Raw genomic sequence first — 16,918 nt, forward strand, 5'->3', positions numbered from 1 at the left:
TTCCCTTTTGGTCACACCCACCCTCTGTGGTTCCTTTTCTCGTAGACCTCAGGTGTCTTTCTGGTGCCTCGCCTTTCTGCTTTTACCTGGGATACAGATCCCCCCTTTCCCTCCTCCAGGAAGCCTTCCCTGATTTCCCTAAACATTTGTCTGTGGGCACGTGCCACACTAGTGTGCAGGCTAAGCCCCCCCCCCCCGCCCCCAGCCAATGTCTCTTTCCTCCACTATGCTTGGGACTCCTCCAGAGCCAGGCACAGAGCAGAGCACCTGAAGTCTCCTGAAGTGTATGCCGAATGAAGGAAACTAGATCCTGAATCTTCCCCAAGCCCCAAGCCCCCTTATTCCTCCATGTCTCTCAGGGGAGGCCCCAGCTGAGGCACCCAGGTGTGAAACCATGCTCCCCCTTCCCCATGTCCAGAGCCATCTTCCTGAAAATGCCCTGCTACAAAGGATGATCTGTAAGCCTAATGCCTCAGGTCCTCGCTGACTTGTTCCTCCAATACGAACTGATTCTTTCAATCCCCACACTATGCTCACACTGAAAACCTGCATGTCCTTTCCTCATCCCCACTGCACCTCTTTGGTCCCCTTGCTATGACCTCTACCCTGATTCTCTTAGGCTGCAGGAGGCTCCCAAGGGCAGGACAGCCTGCTTCCTTCCCTTCTGCTTCCCTGAACAAAGGGCCAGGGACCCACGGCTAATGGTGCTTCCCTATCCCCAGGCCTGCCTGGCTCAGCGTCCCTTGTCCATGACTGTGTAAATACACTTTATTTTCCATCTTTCCCACCTGGGCGACATGTGGAGTGTGAACAGGCAGTGTGCAAAATGGTGGTGGGCAGTGTGGGGGCACATGGGAGAGCCCCCTGGATGCCCACCCTGGTCCCCAGGCTGTGTAACACTGAGGAGTGGGCGACCGGGAAGGAGGGCACTGAGCATGGACCCCACCCCAGGAAGCGCCAGGGAGACTGCTTGTGATGCTGCTCTAGGCTCCAGGAGCACCGAGAAGGTCAGCCCGAGGGTCAGGAGGCCCCGGGGTGGGGAGGGGTCTGGGGCATTGGCAGACTTTGGCACCGTTCTTGGTTCTGACTCAGCAGAGACCACGGGACCACTGTGAGCAGGCGCGGGGAGGCAACTCAGCTGGGCGGCCTCCTCCCCTGGGGCCTGGCCTTGACCGATGGGTGGGACTGGGGACACAGAGAAGGAAGGGAAGTGGAGGCTGGGGACGCCCTGAAGAGGAGGCTAACATGGGTGGGTGGGGGAGCCCCTCCATCACCGGCCAAGCTGGGATGATGGGAGTGTCTCACAGGGGAAGATGTGGGGCGCTAGGGAGTGGGGGTGGTCTCTTCACTTCCTTACAGCTGCTCTGGCCCTGAGAAGGAGGGACAGACTTTGCCCAGGTCCTGGCTGGTTCCAGCTGGCCACTCACACCCCTGGTGGCCCTGCACACAGGAGGGGGGACTTTGGTTTCTGCTTCAGGGGCCACAATGCCTGCACCAGAGGCCTAGGGTCCCAAGGGCCAGCGCAGGGGTGGTAAAGTCCCGCCTAGATCAGCCCCTTTTCCCTCAGGTCTCCTCTAGCTCCTGGGCCCTTCCCAGCAGGGCCACCCTTGTCCCAGAAGGAGGCCTGCTAGGAGGGGGGAGCTTCCTGTGCGCCCAGTTCTGGGATCCCTGGGTCCTCCCCTGCCCTAGCTGTTAAGAGGAGCAGACCCTCCAGGGCCCAGAGGTGTGCGGACCAAGATGGGTAAACACTGCTACGGAGGGTGGGCCTGCCGGGGGCCTCTGAGGATCCTCAGACTCCGGCCCTACCCTCTGTGCCCTGCCGCACGGGGCCTGGCCCTCGGGGTGGGCGGGGCCGCCGAGGACGTGGAGTTTGTGGAGTTTGTTAAGTGCGGGCGCCGGCCCCCTTGGCTCCAAGCACGTGGGGCACAGCCTCAGTTGTCCAGGCCTTGGCTGTAGGGCGCGGTCAGTTCGTCGGCGTCGCTGTCTGAGCTGCCCTCACTGTCCTTGGCCGGCCGCTCCAGACGGCGGAAGAAGCGCGCGTCTCGCGGCGACAGTGGGTAGAGCGCGTCCTGCAGCGCCGCGCCCACACCCACGCCCACGCCGAGCAGCTCCTCGTCCGACGACGGCAGCGAGTCCTCATCCAGGTGCCGCGCCAGGCCGAGCCCGTCGAAGGCCAGCGGGTCCTCGAAGGACGGCGGGCCCTTCAGCAGCCGCACCTGGGGCGGGGGACCCGCGCGCTGGAGGCGTGGACCGACTACTCACGGACGGAGTCCGGCAGCCAGGCCCCCTTCTCTCCCGCTCCCCGAGGCGCCGACGCCGGCCGTCACCGGCTGAGGACACCAGGGCTCTTATGCCCCTCCCGCGCTCACCTCGGCCTTCAGCTCCTCGATCTGGTCCTTGAGCTCGCGGATGTACTGCGACGAGTCCGAGTGGTTCAGCTGGCCCTGGATGCGGCCCTCCTCCCTCTGCGGGCGGGCCGGGTCGCGGGGCGTCAGCGCAGGGCCCCTCCCTGGAGCCCGGCCCCGGCCCGGACCCCGACCCCGCAGCTCACCTGGATCTCCAGCTCAGCGATGCGCTGCCGCATCTCGGCCACCGCTGCCATGCTGTCCGCCTCCCGCAGGCGCACGGCCATCACCTCCTCCTTGCTCTGGGGGCGGGGGCACAGGGAGGGTCAAGGGGCGCGGCGGGGCGAGGGCGGGACCGCGGGCGTGGGGCTGGAGGGCTAGCGGGCACCTTGCACTCGGCCTCCGCCTGCTTGCGGCGGCTTTCGCTGAGCTGCGTCTGCAGCCCCTTGTTCTGCGCCGCCAGGTACTGCAGCTTCTCCTGCAGCGCCGCCCGCTCCGCCTCCACGCGATTCAGTAGGTTGCGGTGGATGTGGTCCTGAGGGCGGACGGGCGGGGGTCACGGACTCGCCGAGGGGCCGCCGAGCCACCTTCCTCCCCAAGTACGGCCGCAGCGCACCTGCGTCTCCAGCTCCACCACGCGCTGCCGCAGCTCGCGGCCCTCGGCCAGAGCCTGGGCCTCGCGTAGCCGCACGCTCATCAGCTCGTCCTGCAGCTCGCCCAGGACCAGCTTCCGCGGGGACTCCTTCCAGCGGCCGCCACGGGACAGGTGGGCCTGCGCGGAGAGGTTGGCGCTCAGCCTCCGCCCGGGAGCCCTGAGGCCGCTTGGGGCGCGTCGGCCACTGCCTTACCTGCCAGGTGTCCGAGAGCTCCTGCAGCTGCAGCTTCAGTTCTCGCGCCGAGGCCACGGCCTCGCCCTCCCGCACCTTGAGCGCCTTCAGCTCCTCCTGCAGCTGCGCCACGTTGTTCTCGTCGGGCAGAGAGCTGTTCCTCTGCCGGGACAGGAGCGGTCAGAGCCCAGGGGAGCTGCGCGGCCTCGCGGCCCTCCCTGCAGGGCCCATGCCCTGGGGGGCCCCCCTGTCCTCTGAGCTCTGCCTTGGGCAGGCGGGCTGGGAGAGGGCTCACCCTGGCCCCCGGAAATGCGCTGGGGGAAGGAGGACCAGGCCAGAGGGGAGCCGACCCCACACCCCCTCAGCTGGAGATTCTGATCTTAAAACAGGTGTAATAGCAGCACCTGGTCTCTTGCAGGACTGGCCCAGAGTAGCCCCATGTTACTGCCAATTACACCAGGCAGGCTGGCTGAGTGCAAGTGCCACCCACCTGAATCTGAGAGCCACGCCCTCCGGGCCCAGACCACAGGACTGCCCCAGTGGGAGCTCAGAAGACTGTGGATTTTCCCATCATCTCCCTGGGGCCGACTGAGGGTCGGCCTTGGCCCTGGCCAAGCCTTGCCAAGGCTCAGTGATGAGAGATTTGTGCTCCAGTCAATTGGACCAAAAGCTAGCTCGCTGCAAGGGGTTCTTCCCACCCCTTGTTTGGGTCTGGGAGTTGGGGGAGAGTGGCAGATCTGCTGGGCCCATGTTTCCCTCTGATGTGGAAGGAGGCAGGAGGGGAGCCCAGCTCTGGGCCAGTGGGCTGATGGGGACTGAGAGGCGAGAGCCCCAGGAAAGAATGTGGCAGAGACACCCCACCTGGGAAGGTACCCAAAATAATGTGGCTTGGGGTGGGGGTGTGTGGCTTCTGCTGCTTGTGAGCACTGCCGTCCAGTGGCTGGGGCACCTTCCTTCATCTGGTGGTGCCAGGGGAGTTGAGTCAGCATCTTCTTTGTGTGTGTGTGTGTGTGTCTTTTTAGGGCCGCACCCGCGGCATATGGAGGTTCCCAGGCTAGGGGTCAAATTGGAGCTATAGCCGCCGGCCTACACCACAGCCACAGCAATGCTGGATCCAAGCTGAGTCTGCAACCTATACCACAGCTCTCAGTAATGCTGGATCCTTAACCCGCTGAGCGAGGCCAGGGATTGAACCTGCGTCCTCATGGATACTAGTCAGATTAGTTTCCCCTGAGCCATGACAGGAACTCTGGAGTTGAGTCAGTACCCAGTCAGTATGGAAACAGCTGGGAAGGGATAAGGAGGCCTGCAGGGCTGCAGGTGGGAGAGGGTGGTTCCCAGTTGGCCCCCTGGGTGGTGTCCCCATGGGGGGCAGCAGTCCTGGTGGGCCTGGGTTTTTGCCCTTTCTCCTGCTCTCTCCATTCTGGAACCCAGGGTCTGAGGGAGCATGTACAGGGAGGATGGGCTGTCCAGGAAGCCCATGAAGGCCACCACACTGCTGGTCCTGAGCCTGGTACATGAGGGTGGGCGGGCTTTGTGTGTGCTCGTGTGTGTGTGTGTGTGTGTGTGTGTGTGTGTGTGTGTATACCTCCAGAGCTTGAGAGGGTCTGAGGGTGATAGGCCCAACTTCCTATCTGCACAGACCCTGGTGCGGAGACCCTGGGGGAGGAAGCAGGGGATAAGTGGGCAAGGGAGGTGCCCTGGGTTCCTCTGGGGCTGCTGGGGCAGGGGACCTGACTCCAGGACCTGTTCCACTGGTCCCCCCAGCCACCCCCCATCTCCTTGGTGAGGACCTGGTCGTGCACCTCCCAAGGCACATGCAGTACCCTCACCACCCCTTCCCCAGGGCCCCTCCAGTGCCTGCTTGGTCGCACCTTCTCCATGTCTAGAACCTTGTCTTGCATCTCCCGCAGGGCCCCCAGAGTCTCTGTCTCCCGCAGCCGCGACTGCTCCAGCTCAGTCTCTAGGTGGGCCACAAAATCCTCAGTGAGGCGCGGGTTATCCTGGGGGCAGACAAAGGGCTGCATTAGACCCCAGGTTGTGGCTGCAGGGGGTCAGCCTTTCAGCTAGCAGGCTGCAGGCTATGCGCCCAGGCCCTCCCCCTCCAGAGCCAGGAGCGGGGCTCAGGAGGATAAACCCTGGATCCACTTCCTGTGCCTTCTGCCCTCGTGGAGAAGCTGAATGTTATGGGGGCTCTAATGTTCTGTCTAGGGGTCCCAGGAACACTACACAGAGGTGACATTCCATGGCCTTAGGATGCCCCCTGAGGCACACCAAGGACAGCTTCCCAGGATCGTTGGGGTAAGGGTGGAGGATGAGTTCTCCAGAGGCCCCTTCCTGCTATGTGGCACGACAGTTCTTCGGGAGGGTGCCCCAGCCACTGCCTCCCTAGCTGCCACCCCCTTCCCCACTGGTTTCCTGCTGAGGTGCCCAGGTCTGCTCGCTGCCCTTGACCACTGTGGGTCTCTGAGGCCCATAGGTGCCCATGGCTCTCTCTTGGCCCAGATGGGCTCTGAGCCCTATACCAAGCTCTGCCAGGCTATCCTCCCCTGGGGGCCTCTGAAGATGGTGCTCAAGGGCCTCAGTGGGGTCTATCACCCCACCTCCCTCTGCCTGCAGCACCTCACCCATCTCTGCATCAGGTTCTAAAGGCTGGAGCTCAGAGGTGGATGTTCCTCTGACTGGCCTGAAAGGGGGCATCATGTCATGTGTGGGATTAGCTTTCCCAGTGGCTTTGCTGCTTCAGAGCCAGATGGGGCTACAGCCACGTGAAGTTGAAGGGCAGGGGGTGGATGCAAGTGAGAAAGTTCCTCCACCTCTCTGTCCCCAGGAGCAAAGAATCAACTTGCATCCATCAGCCCAGGTCTCCAGGCCTGGTTGAGGGGGCCTGCTTCAGCGAATGACACTTCTTTCTCTCTACTCACTGTTTTTCTTCTCTTTTCTTTCCTTTCCTTTCTTTCTTTCTTTCTTTCTTTCTTTCTTTCTTTCTTTCTTTCTTTCTTTCTTTCTTTCTTTCTTTCTTCTTTCTTTCTTTTTTTCTTTCTTTTTTTTTTTTGACTGAACTCACAGCATGTGGAAGTTCCCAGGCAGGGATAGAACCTGAGCCCCAACAGTGACAATGACATCTCCTTAACCACTAGATCACCAGGGAACTCTTCACCCACAGTTTCTTGAGCACCCTGTGGTTTCTTCAAGTCAGGGACCCCCAGCTCACTGCCAGGCCCTTCCAGGTTCAGCCCTGGATTGCAGGGAGACAGGGGAGCCTGCAGCACTCTTCCCTGGCCCTCCAGGGTGTGTTCTTGGGCATGCGTGCTGAATTCAGAGGCTGCAGCTGCTGCTGGGTTGTCACTTAAGGAAGGCAACCTGCTGGGTGCAGCTGAAGGAAAGTTCTAAAAGCCCTCTTTGGGACAAGTGGACTCTGCAGAACTGAGTCCCGGATCCTCCCACCATCCATCTGGAGTGCATGATCCCACCAGACTTGGGCTGCCCCCTCCCCCCCATCCCATCAGCTCAGAGTGGTTGGCACAGACCAGACCCTCTTCCAGGGGCAAAGTACTGGGCCCTGGAGGAGGGAGGTCCCTCCCTTGTCTCAGCTCCTACCCTGCAAGGCGGCCCCCTGCTGGGGAAACCCTGAAACTGAGTGTCTCTAAAACTGAGTTTCAGAGTTCCCCTTGTGGCTCAGTGGTTAATGAACCCGACTCGTATCCATGAGGATGACGGTTCGATCTCTGGCCTCGTTCAGTGGGTTAAAGATCTGGCATTGCTATGAGCTTTGGTGTAGGTTGCAGACGTGGCTTGGATCTTGGCATTGCTGTGGCTGTGGTGTTAGCCTGCAGCTGTAGCTCCGATTTGACCCCTAGCCTGGTAACCTCCATATGCTGCGGGTGCGGCCCTAAAAAGACAAAGAAAAAAACCCGAGTTTCCCCGCTAAGGTCATGATTACTCTCTCTGCTTGGAACTTTATCATCTTTCTTTTCCCCTCCCCTTCCCCCTCAGGATTAGGAATTTCAAAGAAAAGGGGGGAGATCAAAACAGGACCCTGGTGGGCCTTTTCAGGTACAAAGGCCCTTCTGCATCCCCCATTTCTTGTTGGGAGGAAAAAGGCTTCAGTTTCCTAGGCCTTCCCTGAGTTCCAAAGAGCAGGTTCAAGCAGACAATGACTAGGGACTAGGCCTCCTAGTTCCTCCTGAGGGATAACAGGTAACAATCTGAAGCATATCTCTGAGTTTTTCTGCAGAATCTAAGACCCCTGCCCAGGGGGAGGAGGTGACTCCATGCTGACCACAAGCGTGTAGACCCCAGACTGGTTGGAACCCGAAGGCTGCTGATTGAGGTTCCCAAAACAGCACCCAGTTACCTGCCCACCAGCAACCAGAGGAAGGTCCACCAGCTGATCATACATAAGAGGACCCTCTCCTCCAACACTGGCTTTAAAACCCTTTCCCTAAAAGCCATCAGGGAGTTCACCTTGTGGCTCAGCGGTAACGAACCCAACTGGTATCCATGAAGACGGGGGTCCAATCCCTGACTTAGTGGGTTACTGGATCTGGCATTGCTGTGAGCTGTGGTGAAGGTCACACATGCAGCTCGGATCCTGCCTTGCTGTGGCTGTGGTGTAGGCCAGCAGCTGTATCATTCGACCCCTAGCCTGGGAACTTCCATATGCTGCAGGTGCAGCCCTAAAAAGCAAGGAAAAAAAAAAAAAAAAAAAAAGCCATTAGAGAGTTGGGATTTCTTGAGCGTAAGCTGCCTGGTTTCCTTGTTTGGCCCTGCAATAGATGTGGTACCTTTCTTCACTACCACCTGGTATGTCTCTAGACTGGCTTTGCTGCATGTCAAGTGAGCAAACCTGGATTTGATAAGAGCCCTTCAGAGCTTAGGAGACACCAGGGCTCCCCAGAGGAATCATAGCCTCATCGGTGGAGGGAGGGGTCCCTGCTGAGACAGCTGGTCCCCTGGGACCCTCGTGCTGAGGTCAGGGGCCAGAAAGGAACAGGAGGGCCAGGGCCAAGGCTGGGCTGTTTTGGAGCCAGCTGTTCCAGAGCCCTGGGGCAGCCGGACCTGGGGGTGTGGCCTCGCACTGGTGGCCCCGCCCACCCGGCCTGGTACCTGCTGCTCCTGCAGCTGCCGGATGGTGCTCTGAGCCTTCTGCAGGTCCTCAGCTGCTGAGCTGCACTGCTGCCGCACCACTGCCAGCTCCCGCTTGATGACGTAGTTCTCCTCGGCCTCCTGCGCTCGTGTCACCTGCCCCTGAGCACAGCGAGGACAGGGTACCGTGACCCTCTGTTCACATCCCAGGCTCTGCCTTGGGCCCACCTCAGGGGAGGCCCAGAGAGGGTGGGGGCGGGGCCGGAGGAAAAGGGATGAGGCCTCCCACACTCAGAGCCTGGGATGGGGCGCCCCACAGGGCCTGGGGACATGGCAGGGGTTGGGGGCTGGGAGGAAAGTAGGATCAGGACACTGGGAACAGGAACCTGGAGGGACAGACCCACCCAGTGCCTGAGCTCTGGCTCTTAGCCTCTGTCCCACGTGAGGAGAAACAAGGTGGATGGCATGGTAGAGGCCAGGCTCTGCTAGTGACCATGGGGATCTGGGGGCAGCCAAAGGCCCAGAGGCTCAGGGCTGGCTCCTTCAGGCCAGGCTGGGAGGTGGGATACCCTCTCCCAGGGTCTCCTCCTGTCCTAGACCCTGGGACTTCCATCTGCCCGAGCCCAAGACCCCCCAACCTCATTCCCTCACCAAACCCAATTTAGGCCCCCCATTCCAGGGTCGGAGCCACCAAGCGGTGGGGAGAAGCTTCCAGATAAAGCCATTCAAGATGAGGCAGCAGCAGAAGCAGGTGAGTGAGAAAAGATGGCAGGCCTTGCAGGTAGGAGCAGAGAAGAGCGGGAGGGGCCAGAGGTGTGTGTGTGTGTGTGTGTGTGTGTGTGTGTGTGTGTGTGTGTTGGAGAGGCTCAGCCATGCACACACCAGGGCCTGTTGTAGATGCACCCTCAGGGTCCCCTGAGCCCTCCTGGGTCCCCACCTTTGTCCCCATCTGTGTTCCCCTGGAGGAAGGAAACCTGTGCACGTGCGTGTGCGTACTCTCACAGAGGCTCCCACACGCACGCCCCCTCCCACAGAGGGATGCCTCTGTCTCCCACGAAGCGGTCCCCAGCCGCCCCCATGCGCAGCGCCAGGCCTCCCTCACCCCTGGGATGGCAGCGGCCAGGGAAGAGGTGGCCTGGAGGTCAGTAATGTGCAGGGACCGGGAGGAAGTGGGAGAGGGAGACGAAAAGCTACAGTACCTGGATTAACCTATCAGCCAGAGCAGCGCTCTCCTACCCGGTGGAGGGGTTCCGAGCGACAGGGGGAGGAGGCAGAGCAGAAGGCGCGGGGACAGGAGAGGGGGAGAGACAGACAAGAACCACTTGTCACTAACGCAGTGGACTATCTCTAGAAGCAGGGAGAGAGGAGTGAGACCGGAGAACCAGAAAACCAGCAGGAGAGGACCTGGAGGAAGACCAAAGCCAGAGCCAGCTCCGTCCTGGAGAGGGGTCCGTGTGCCAGTGGGGGGGGCCACCCGCCGGGGACCCCCTGCGTGTGAGGAGGTGCTACCTGGGAGGGGTGGGGGAGGGAAGCACTGGGCCTGGGCTTCGTTTTATTTTATTATTTTACTTTATTTTTGTCTTTTTGCCATTTCTTGGGCTGCTCCCGCAGCATATGGAGGTTCCCAGGCTAGGGGTTGAATCGGAGCTGTAGTGCCAGCCTACGCCAGAGCCACAGCAACTCGGGATCCGAGCCGCGTCTGCAACCTACACCACAGCTCATGGCAACGCCGGAACGTTAACCCACTGAGCAAGGTCAGGGATCGAACCCGCAACCTCATGGTTCCTAGTCAGATTCGTTAACCACTGCACCACAACGGGAACTCCATGGGCGTCGTTTTAATTTGGAGGCAGAACAAGAATCAAGGCTTTGGGGCAAGGGCAACAAATTCCAGCTACTCCCTGTGGTCAGTGGAGGGTCAAGGGAGACGGAAGGGAGCTGAAAGTAGAGGACCCACAGCTCTACTCCCATCTTGTGTGTGTGTGTGTCTTTTTAGGGCTACACCTGCAGCATATGGAGGTTCCCAGGCTAGGGGTCAAATCAGAGCTACAGCTGCTGGTCTACACCACAGCTACAGCAATATGGGATCCGAGCCGCGTCTGTGACCTACACCACAGGTCATGGCAATGCTGGATCCTTAACCCACTGAGCGAGGCCAGGGATTGAACCCGCAACCTCATGGTTCCTAGTCAGATTCATTTCCGCTGTCTCATGATGGAAACTCCTCTACTCCCATCTTTAAAAACAGGTTGGGGGCAGGGTCAAGGTTATGGCACCCCTTCCATGGTGCAAAGCCGCCCCCTCCTCCTCCACCTGTCTCCTTTCTTTAGAAAGTGAGACTTCCCCCTTTTTTTTCTTTTCCTTTTTAAGCCCTCACCGGTGGCATATGGAGGTTTCCAGGCTAGGGATCAAATCAGAGCTGCAACTGCCAGCCTACACCACAGCCACAGCAACACTGGATCCGAGCCACATCTGTGACCTACACCACTGCTTGCAGCAACGCCGGATGCCTGACCCAATTTGTGAGGCCAGGGATCAAACCCTCATCCTCCTGGGTACGTATTCATTTCCATTGCATCACAAGGGGAACTCTGAAAGTGAGATTTCTGAATTATAGAGTGGGGTAGTTTCAGGGTATCCTGGTCAGAGCAGCCCACACCCAGGCAGCCTGGGAGGGCACAGGACACAAACGGATTTCAGGTTTGCAGTTAATGGGGTTATAACCCCTCCTCAAGCAAAGTTTTCCCATGGCCCCCAATTTATAGCCCAGCTCTCAGCAGGGCCTGTGGAGGGGTCCCAGGGGATTTATGCTATGCTCCTCAGAGCCCACCAGTTCAGGATGGGGCCTGCTCCTGGGGCAGGAGGCTGGCCGGCCCTCTGGCTGCTGGGTCCCCACTTGGGGCTTGGAAGGTTCAGTGCCACAGACTGGTGGTCACATCCCTCACCTTCTCCAGGGTCTCAATCCGTTGCTTCAGGAGCCGGTTCTCTGTGCGAAGCCTCTATTGGGAGGAGAGGGGAGAGCACATCAGAGTCTGCTTCCGGCTCCTGTACACACGGGGATCTGTCCCCTCAGGGCCAGGCAGCCTCCAGGCCAGACAGCGCCAGAATCTAACATCTGGGTCAGTGATTCCAGAAAACGGTCAAGGCCAATTCCCGTTCAGGCACACCATAGATCCTTAACCCACCGAGCCTGGCTAGGGATCAAACCCGTGCTGCCACAAAGACAACACCGGATCCTTAACCTGCTGTGCCACAGTGGAAACTCATACACACACACACACACACACACACACACACACACACACACACACACACGGGTTTTATATATATATAAAACAGACCTTGGTTCAATAAAAATAACATGATCATTTTCATGGATATACACTGCGTGTATACAGGGGATGGTCCGTCAGCACTCATGCCTGCCCCCCAACCCCCCCACCCAATTTCTACCCTATGCTTGGGCCTGTCAAGAACCAACATGATACCTCGGATGGGGCAAAGGGCTCCGTGTTTGGGGGGCAGCTGCTAGAAGGTGGTCCCTGCCCCTCACTGCTTGGCTTTGAGCCACAGGGTCACATTCTCAGAGGATAAACTCCTCTCAGAGTTTGGGTCTGGGGAAGGGGTTGTGCTGAACACACTCGCTTCCCTCAGCTCCACGACTACATTTCCACAACCCACTGAGAGCCAGGTTGTCCCCAGCAGTTGTCGTTTCCCCGACCCCCACCAGCCATGCTGGAGTTCTGGAGATGGGCTCCCTTGCTTCCATCTTCCATCCTGCCCTGGGTGCTTTGGGTTGGATATTTGTGGTTTTAGGTTCCCCCACAGCCTTTTGGGAAGCAGGGGTTTACACATGCCTTGCATGTAATTTCTACCTGTGGACCCCGTGAACAATAGGTGCAGAAATAGTTTCGATCAGCAGATTGGTGAGGGTTCTGCTTCCCTGTGGATCACACAGAACACTGCCTGGTTTCTTCCAGGGAGAAGAAGGTGCTAGAAGCACCCAGGACACTCCCAGGAAGTACAGTGGTCAGAGAATCAGAGACTTGATTGATGGTCACTGACTCATGTCACGGGAGGGGAAACAGTGGGAGGCAGGCAGTGTCTTGCCTGAGCCTCCCAGCTCACCAGGGTCAGAGCTGTTTCAGGCATGGGTCTCTGTCCCTCTTAGGGATCCAGAACTGGAGTCCTGACCCCTGACTCCTGGCTTGCCCTGCCCCCTTTCTGGCCTCAATGCATTGACACATAAGCTCAGCCATCCCTGGAGGAGCTGGATGTGCTGACCAACAACTGGCCTCTCTCCTCTTCCTCCAAACCAGAGAATGAACAAGGACTATGAGGGTGGGGTGGGGCGTGGGGCTATATACTAATCGAACTATTTAAAAACATGTTTTTTTTTTTTTTGTCTTTTTAGGGCCACACCCATGGCATGTGGAAGTTCCCGGGCTAGGGGTCAAATCGGAGCAGCAGCTGCCAGCCTACGCCACAGCCACAGCAATGAAGGATCTGAGCCTCATCTGTGACCTACGTCCCAGCTTACAGCAACCGTGGGTCCTTAACCCACTAAGTGAGGCCAGGGATCAAACCCACATCCTCATGGATCTCAGTTGAGTTCTTAACTGAGCCACAATGGGAACTCCTCTTTTCTTTATTCTTGATGCATTAACATCCCGTGGGCTTGCTAATCCTAGAGAGACTGCCCCTCCGAGGACTAGCTAATTCCTAGGGATAGTAAGCAACTGCTTGCGAGCTTGCATTCCACATGCAAACCTGCCAATCCAGAGCCCACACCCCCATCTACCTCCCTTATCCAGCTCTTACACACCAAGCCAATATTTCCACCCCCACCTCAATTGTCCCAGGACAACTACGGAACATTCCTATAGCCCAGAGCCCCTGAAATTATTCAAATTAGCCAATCCTCAACTTGCTCAAACTTATCTACCCTGCCTCATCCACCCCTTCCTGTGGAAACCACAAGGGCTCTGGCCCATGCTCTCTCTTTGCTCTTTCTGCCCCCTGACACCCCCCTGGTGCTTCTCCGTGTGGCCCTGAGCCCTCCTCTTGGGAAGTGTGAGTAATAAACTCTTCTTTTAGAGACAGTTGTCTCTGTGTTCCTCGCCTTACCATACCTGACTAAAACAAATCCTGGGTACATTTTAAAGCAGGTGAAAGGGAAAGGGACAGGGTCAAGGGCAAAGGCAGCTGCCTTGCCCTTGGAGCCCTCAGGCACCTCTGGTGAGAAATTTCCAGGCTAGGCATGTGCTCTAAGGTCTGCTGCGTCCCTACCCACTGCTGAGCCCTCATGGTCACCATGTGACAGCAGGCCCTTGACTGTGCATGAGCAAGACACACATATGTGTTTGGACTGGGTGCATCAGTAAAGCTGTCATTCCTGAGAAAGGGAGATGCTTAAACATTCAGGACACAAAAACTATTTCTCAAAAACCTGCAAACAGGGCCAGGTCACAGATACCCTCTCTTCCCACTCAAGTATGGGCAGCAGGTGACCTGGATTCAAATGTAGGTTGTGGCTCTGCCTTTCTAGAGGAGGTAGGGATGATGATGGTGGTGGTGGTTAATAATAATAACAGTTTGAAGGGAGAGCAAGTATCATCCCCGTTTTGTAGAAGTGGACACTGAGGCTCAGAGGGGTGAATCCACCCTCCTGGTGGGTCAGACAGCCAGTCCGGAGAGAGCTGGGATTTGAACTCTGGTCCATGGGACTCCAGTCCCAGACCCTGTGGGACTCTGCCCTTGAAGAGGACACAACCAGGCTGTGCTGGGGTTTGTGTTTGTGTCTGTCCGCTCACCCCCACCGGGACCAGGGAACCTCAGTCTCTGTCGGGACTCTGGCACACAGCAGGTGCTCGGTAAATGCATGTTGAGTGAATAATCAAAATCACATCTGGAGGAATGAAAGCAGAGGGAACGAGATGAGGGAAGTCTGGAATCAAAGGCTTTGTATGCTCCAGAAACCCTTTATGAGAAATATACATTTGGTCTTTGTGCCTGTTTGTCCTGGCACCGATCTCCTAAAACCCTGCAAAGTGCTTAGGGGAATAAAGGTGGCTTTTTATTTTAGGGCCACACCTGCAGCATATGTCAGTTCCCAGGCTAGGGGTTGAATTGGAGCTGTAGCTGTTGGCCTATGCCACAGCCACAGCAATGCCAGATCTGAAACACCTGCGACCTATGCCACAGCTCACAGCAACATGGGATCCTTAACCCACTGAGCGAGGCCAGGGAATGAACCCACATCCTCATGGATACTAGTTAGGTTTGTTAACTGCTGAGCCATGACGGGAACTCCTCAAGTGTCTTTTTTTATGTCAATGAGGTGACTTTTGGAAAAGGCCCAGGTCACCTAAGGATGGGGTTGGTCCAGGGATCTAATCACTTGATGAGAGGGCAGGTGGGTGGAACGACCACCCCTCAGAGCTAAGGAAAGTGTGGGGTATGGCCTATGTTTAGCAGGGCTGCCCTCTAGCTGAGGGGGCTGCTGAGGGCATCCCATCCCCACCCCAAGCCCAATGGTTGACTCACTTTGATCTCGATCTGCTCCTCCATCTCCTTGCTCTTCATGGCTGCATATTCCTTCTCCAGCCTGCAAATGGGAGGGGCAACATGCTCACTGTCCCACCCTGGGGGGCCCCCTTTCTGCCAGCACCCTGGCCACCCAGTACTGACCTCTTCATCTTCTTGGGGTTGTACTTGACCTGGTAAGCCTTGAGGATCAGCTTGTCTGGGCAGCTGTCAAACTGATGGGGGATCACCCTCTGGAAGTACTGTGAGGACACGGCTGGTCACGGACACATGGGCTCTGACAGCCTGGGGCCACCCAAGCCCCTTCTGGGTCCTGCTTCCCTGGAGGGGCCTGGGTGCACCAGGAGGGACAGCCAGAGCCGACCTGCCTGGGGCCTTGCCATGGCCCAAGGGCAGGGCTTAGTCTGTTATGGGCGCTCTGTTGGGGTGTATGGAGCAAGCGAGTGAGGGTGAGAAGCAGGAATGGTGAGAAGGAGCTGCCTGCAGCCAGGACTTCCATCTGCAGGGGAAAAGTGAGTTCTGGGAGCTCTGAGGGCAAAGGCCCAGGATGGGGTGGGGCTGGAGCCTCAGCACAGGGGACCTTCCCAGAGGAAGTGGGTGACATGCTACTGCCCAAGGGTAGTGAAACAGTTGAAGGGTGGGGAGGAAGCCGGACAGAAAAGCCCTCAGTGGTCTGCCTGCTCGCCTGGAACCCCTGGAGCCTCAGCAAAGAGTTAAGTGCAAGCTGCCGGTGGACACAGCTTGCTGCAGTTCGGGGCCAGGCTGGCTCCCGCTTCCCAGCCCAGCTGGCCCCCTCTGGCAGCTGTGGACAATGGATGCCCGTGTTTGCGGACACAACCGTGGCCTTTGTGCATTCTTCCCTGAAGCACCAGCTGGAGGACGCTAGGAGGGGGCGGAGGCCTGCATGATGGGGACGCGGCAGGGAGAAGCAGGCGGGGCAGCTGGGGCAGGCCAGGGCGGGGCAGGGTGAGAGCCTGCCCAGACCCCTCCTGTGCCTCACCTGGCCTGGTTAGTGGGGCCGAAACCACACCCAAGGCCTCATGGTTTGGTAGGACTACTATCTGCCGCATTAGGCTCTGGGGATCCTGGAGCTGGGGGCGGGAAGGGAGGGACTCCCAGGGTATGGCCTAGGCCTAGGCCTTCCTCTCTCCTGCTGCTGTACTGCTGGCTCTGGACTGTGTCGGGCAGAGCGCCTCAGGGCCCACCCTGGTCCTTCATGGAGACTTCGGGGGGTAGAGATGATAGGAAAGGATCAGGGCGCTCAGGAACTCCAGGGCTTCCCCATCTCTCAGGAGACCTCCACCGGCCCAGGTGCCCACCCACCCCGGCCCTCCTGGCCCACCTGGGACATCCCCTCCATGTCCAGCTGCATCAGCTCGGTCTGGTTCACCTGGAGCAGGGCGAGGCCCACCCGGAACACGATCTCCAGGCCCTGCAAAGGTGGCGGCGGCAGTGCATCTCTCATCCTGCTCTCCTGGGGAGCTCTCTGACCCCCTCCTTGAACCCCAGCCGTTCCTCGGACTGGGCCCCATTGGGAATTGTTTCCAGCGGGGCCACGAATCACTCCATCCAGAGTGGCCAGGAGAGGAAGCGGCGTGTGGTCCTCACCTCGTACATGAAGATGTCAAAGACACGGGTGGCCACAGGCAGCGGGAATGTGGTCAGGAAGAGCGTAAGGAACCAGGACGAGGCATACATGGACGTGTGGAAGCTCTGGGAGCGGAAGTGGGTGTTCAGGTCCGGGAGCTGCTCCTGGGGTGGGGGAGGGGGCCACGCACGGTGAGCAAGGCGCTGGGTACCGCTGTCTGTGCCTGCAGGCTCCCTCCACCCAGTGCCTGCACCTCCAGGGAGCCTTCTCTGGGCTCTGTGTCTGGGTGGGGTGGAAGCACCCCAGAGCTCTAGGTGGTACGAGGCAGGGACAGGGGCAGAAGGAATAGCAGCTTTCAGGGCTGGGCGTGCACCCTGGGAGCCAGCCCAGCTGCTCATTGGATCCTCCTCACTGACCTGAGGGAGAGCTCCTGAGGCTCAGGGGGCTGACTGAACTCCCCAAGGTCACCCAGGGGGCGGGAGGGGTGATGTGGTGTAAGCCCATGACGGCTCACCCTGTATCTC

General features: G+C 58.7%; 1 protein-coding gene across 5 annotated transcripts in view; it reads right to left on the reverse strand.

Moving 5' to 3' along the window:
• Window positions 1–750: 750 nt before the first annotated feature.
• Window positions 751–16,918, reverse strand: part of EVI5L (ecotropic viral integration site 5 like) — a 33,066-nt gene continuing 16,898 nt past the window's right edge. For 2 of the 5 annotated variants that reach the window (XM_047777201.1, XM_047777202.1), the window contains exons 7-20: window positions 16,415–16,558; window positions 16,149–16,238; window positions 14,951–15,048; window positions 14,807–14,867; window positions 11,206–11,259; window positions 9,460–9,492; window positions 8,282–8,422; window positions 5,047–5,175; window positions 3,194–3,334; window positions 2,962–3,117; window positions 2,734–2,880; window positions 2,552–2,647; window positions 2,370–2,465; window positions 751–2,237 (exon numbers count right to left, since the gene is read on the reverse strand). In XM_047777201.1, the coding sequence (XP_047633157.1) occupies window positions 1,932–2,237; window positions 2,370–2,465; window positions 2,552–2,647; window positions 2,734–2,880; window positions 2,962–3,117; window positions 3,194–3,334; window positions 5,047–5,175; window positions 8,282–8,422; window positions 9,460–9,492; window positions 11,206–11,259; window positions 14,807–14,867; window positions 14,951–15,048; window positions 16,149–16,238; window positions 16,415–16,558 (1,692 nt within the window). In that variant the 3' untranslated portion in view covers window positions 751–1,931. The remainder of the gene's footprint in view (window positions 2,238–2,369; window positions 2,466–2,551; window positions 2,648–2,733; window positions 2,881–2,961; window positions 3,118–3,193; window positions 3,335–5,046; window positions 5,176–8,281; window positions 8,423–9,459; window positions 9,493–11,205; window positions 11,260–14,806; window positions 14,868–14,950; window positions 15,049–16,148; window positions 16,239–16,414; window positions 16,559–16,918) is intronic. The other 3 variants (XM_047777203.1, XM_047777205.1, XM_047777204.1) reach the window with 3 other exon arrangements.

This window comes from Phacochoerus africanus, chromosome 4 (genome assembly GCF_016906955.1).
Source record: "Phacochoerus africanus isolate WHEZ1 chromosome 4, ROS_Pafr_v1, whole genome shotgun sequence".
Taxonomy (NCBI): domain Eukaryota; kingdom Metazoa; phylum Chordata; class Mammalia; order Artiodactyla; family Suidae; genus Phacochoerus; species Phacochoerus africanus.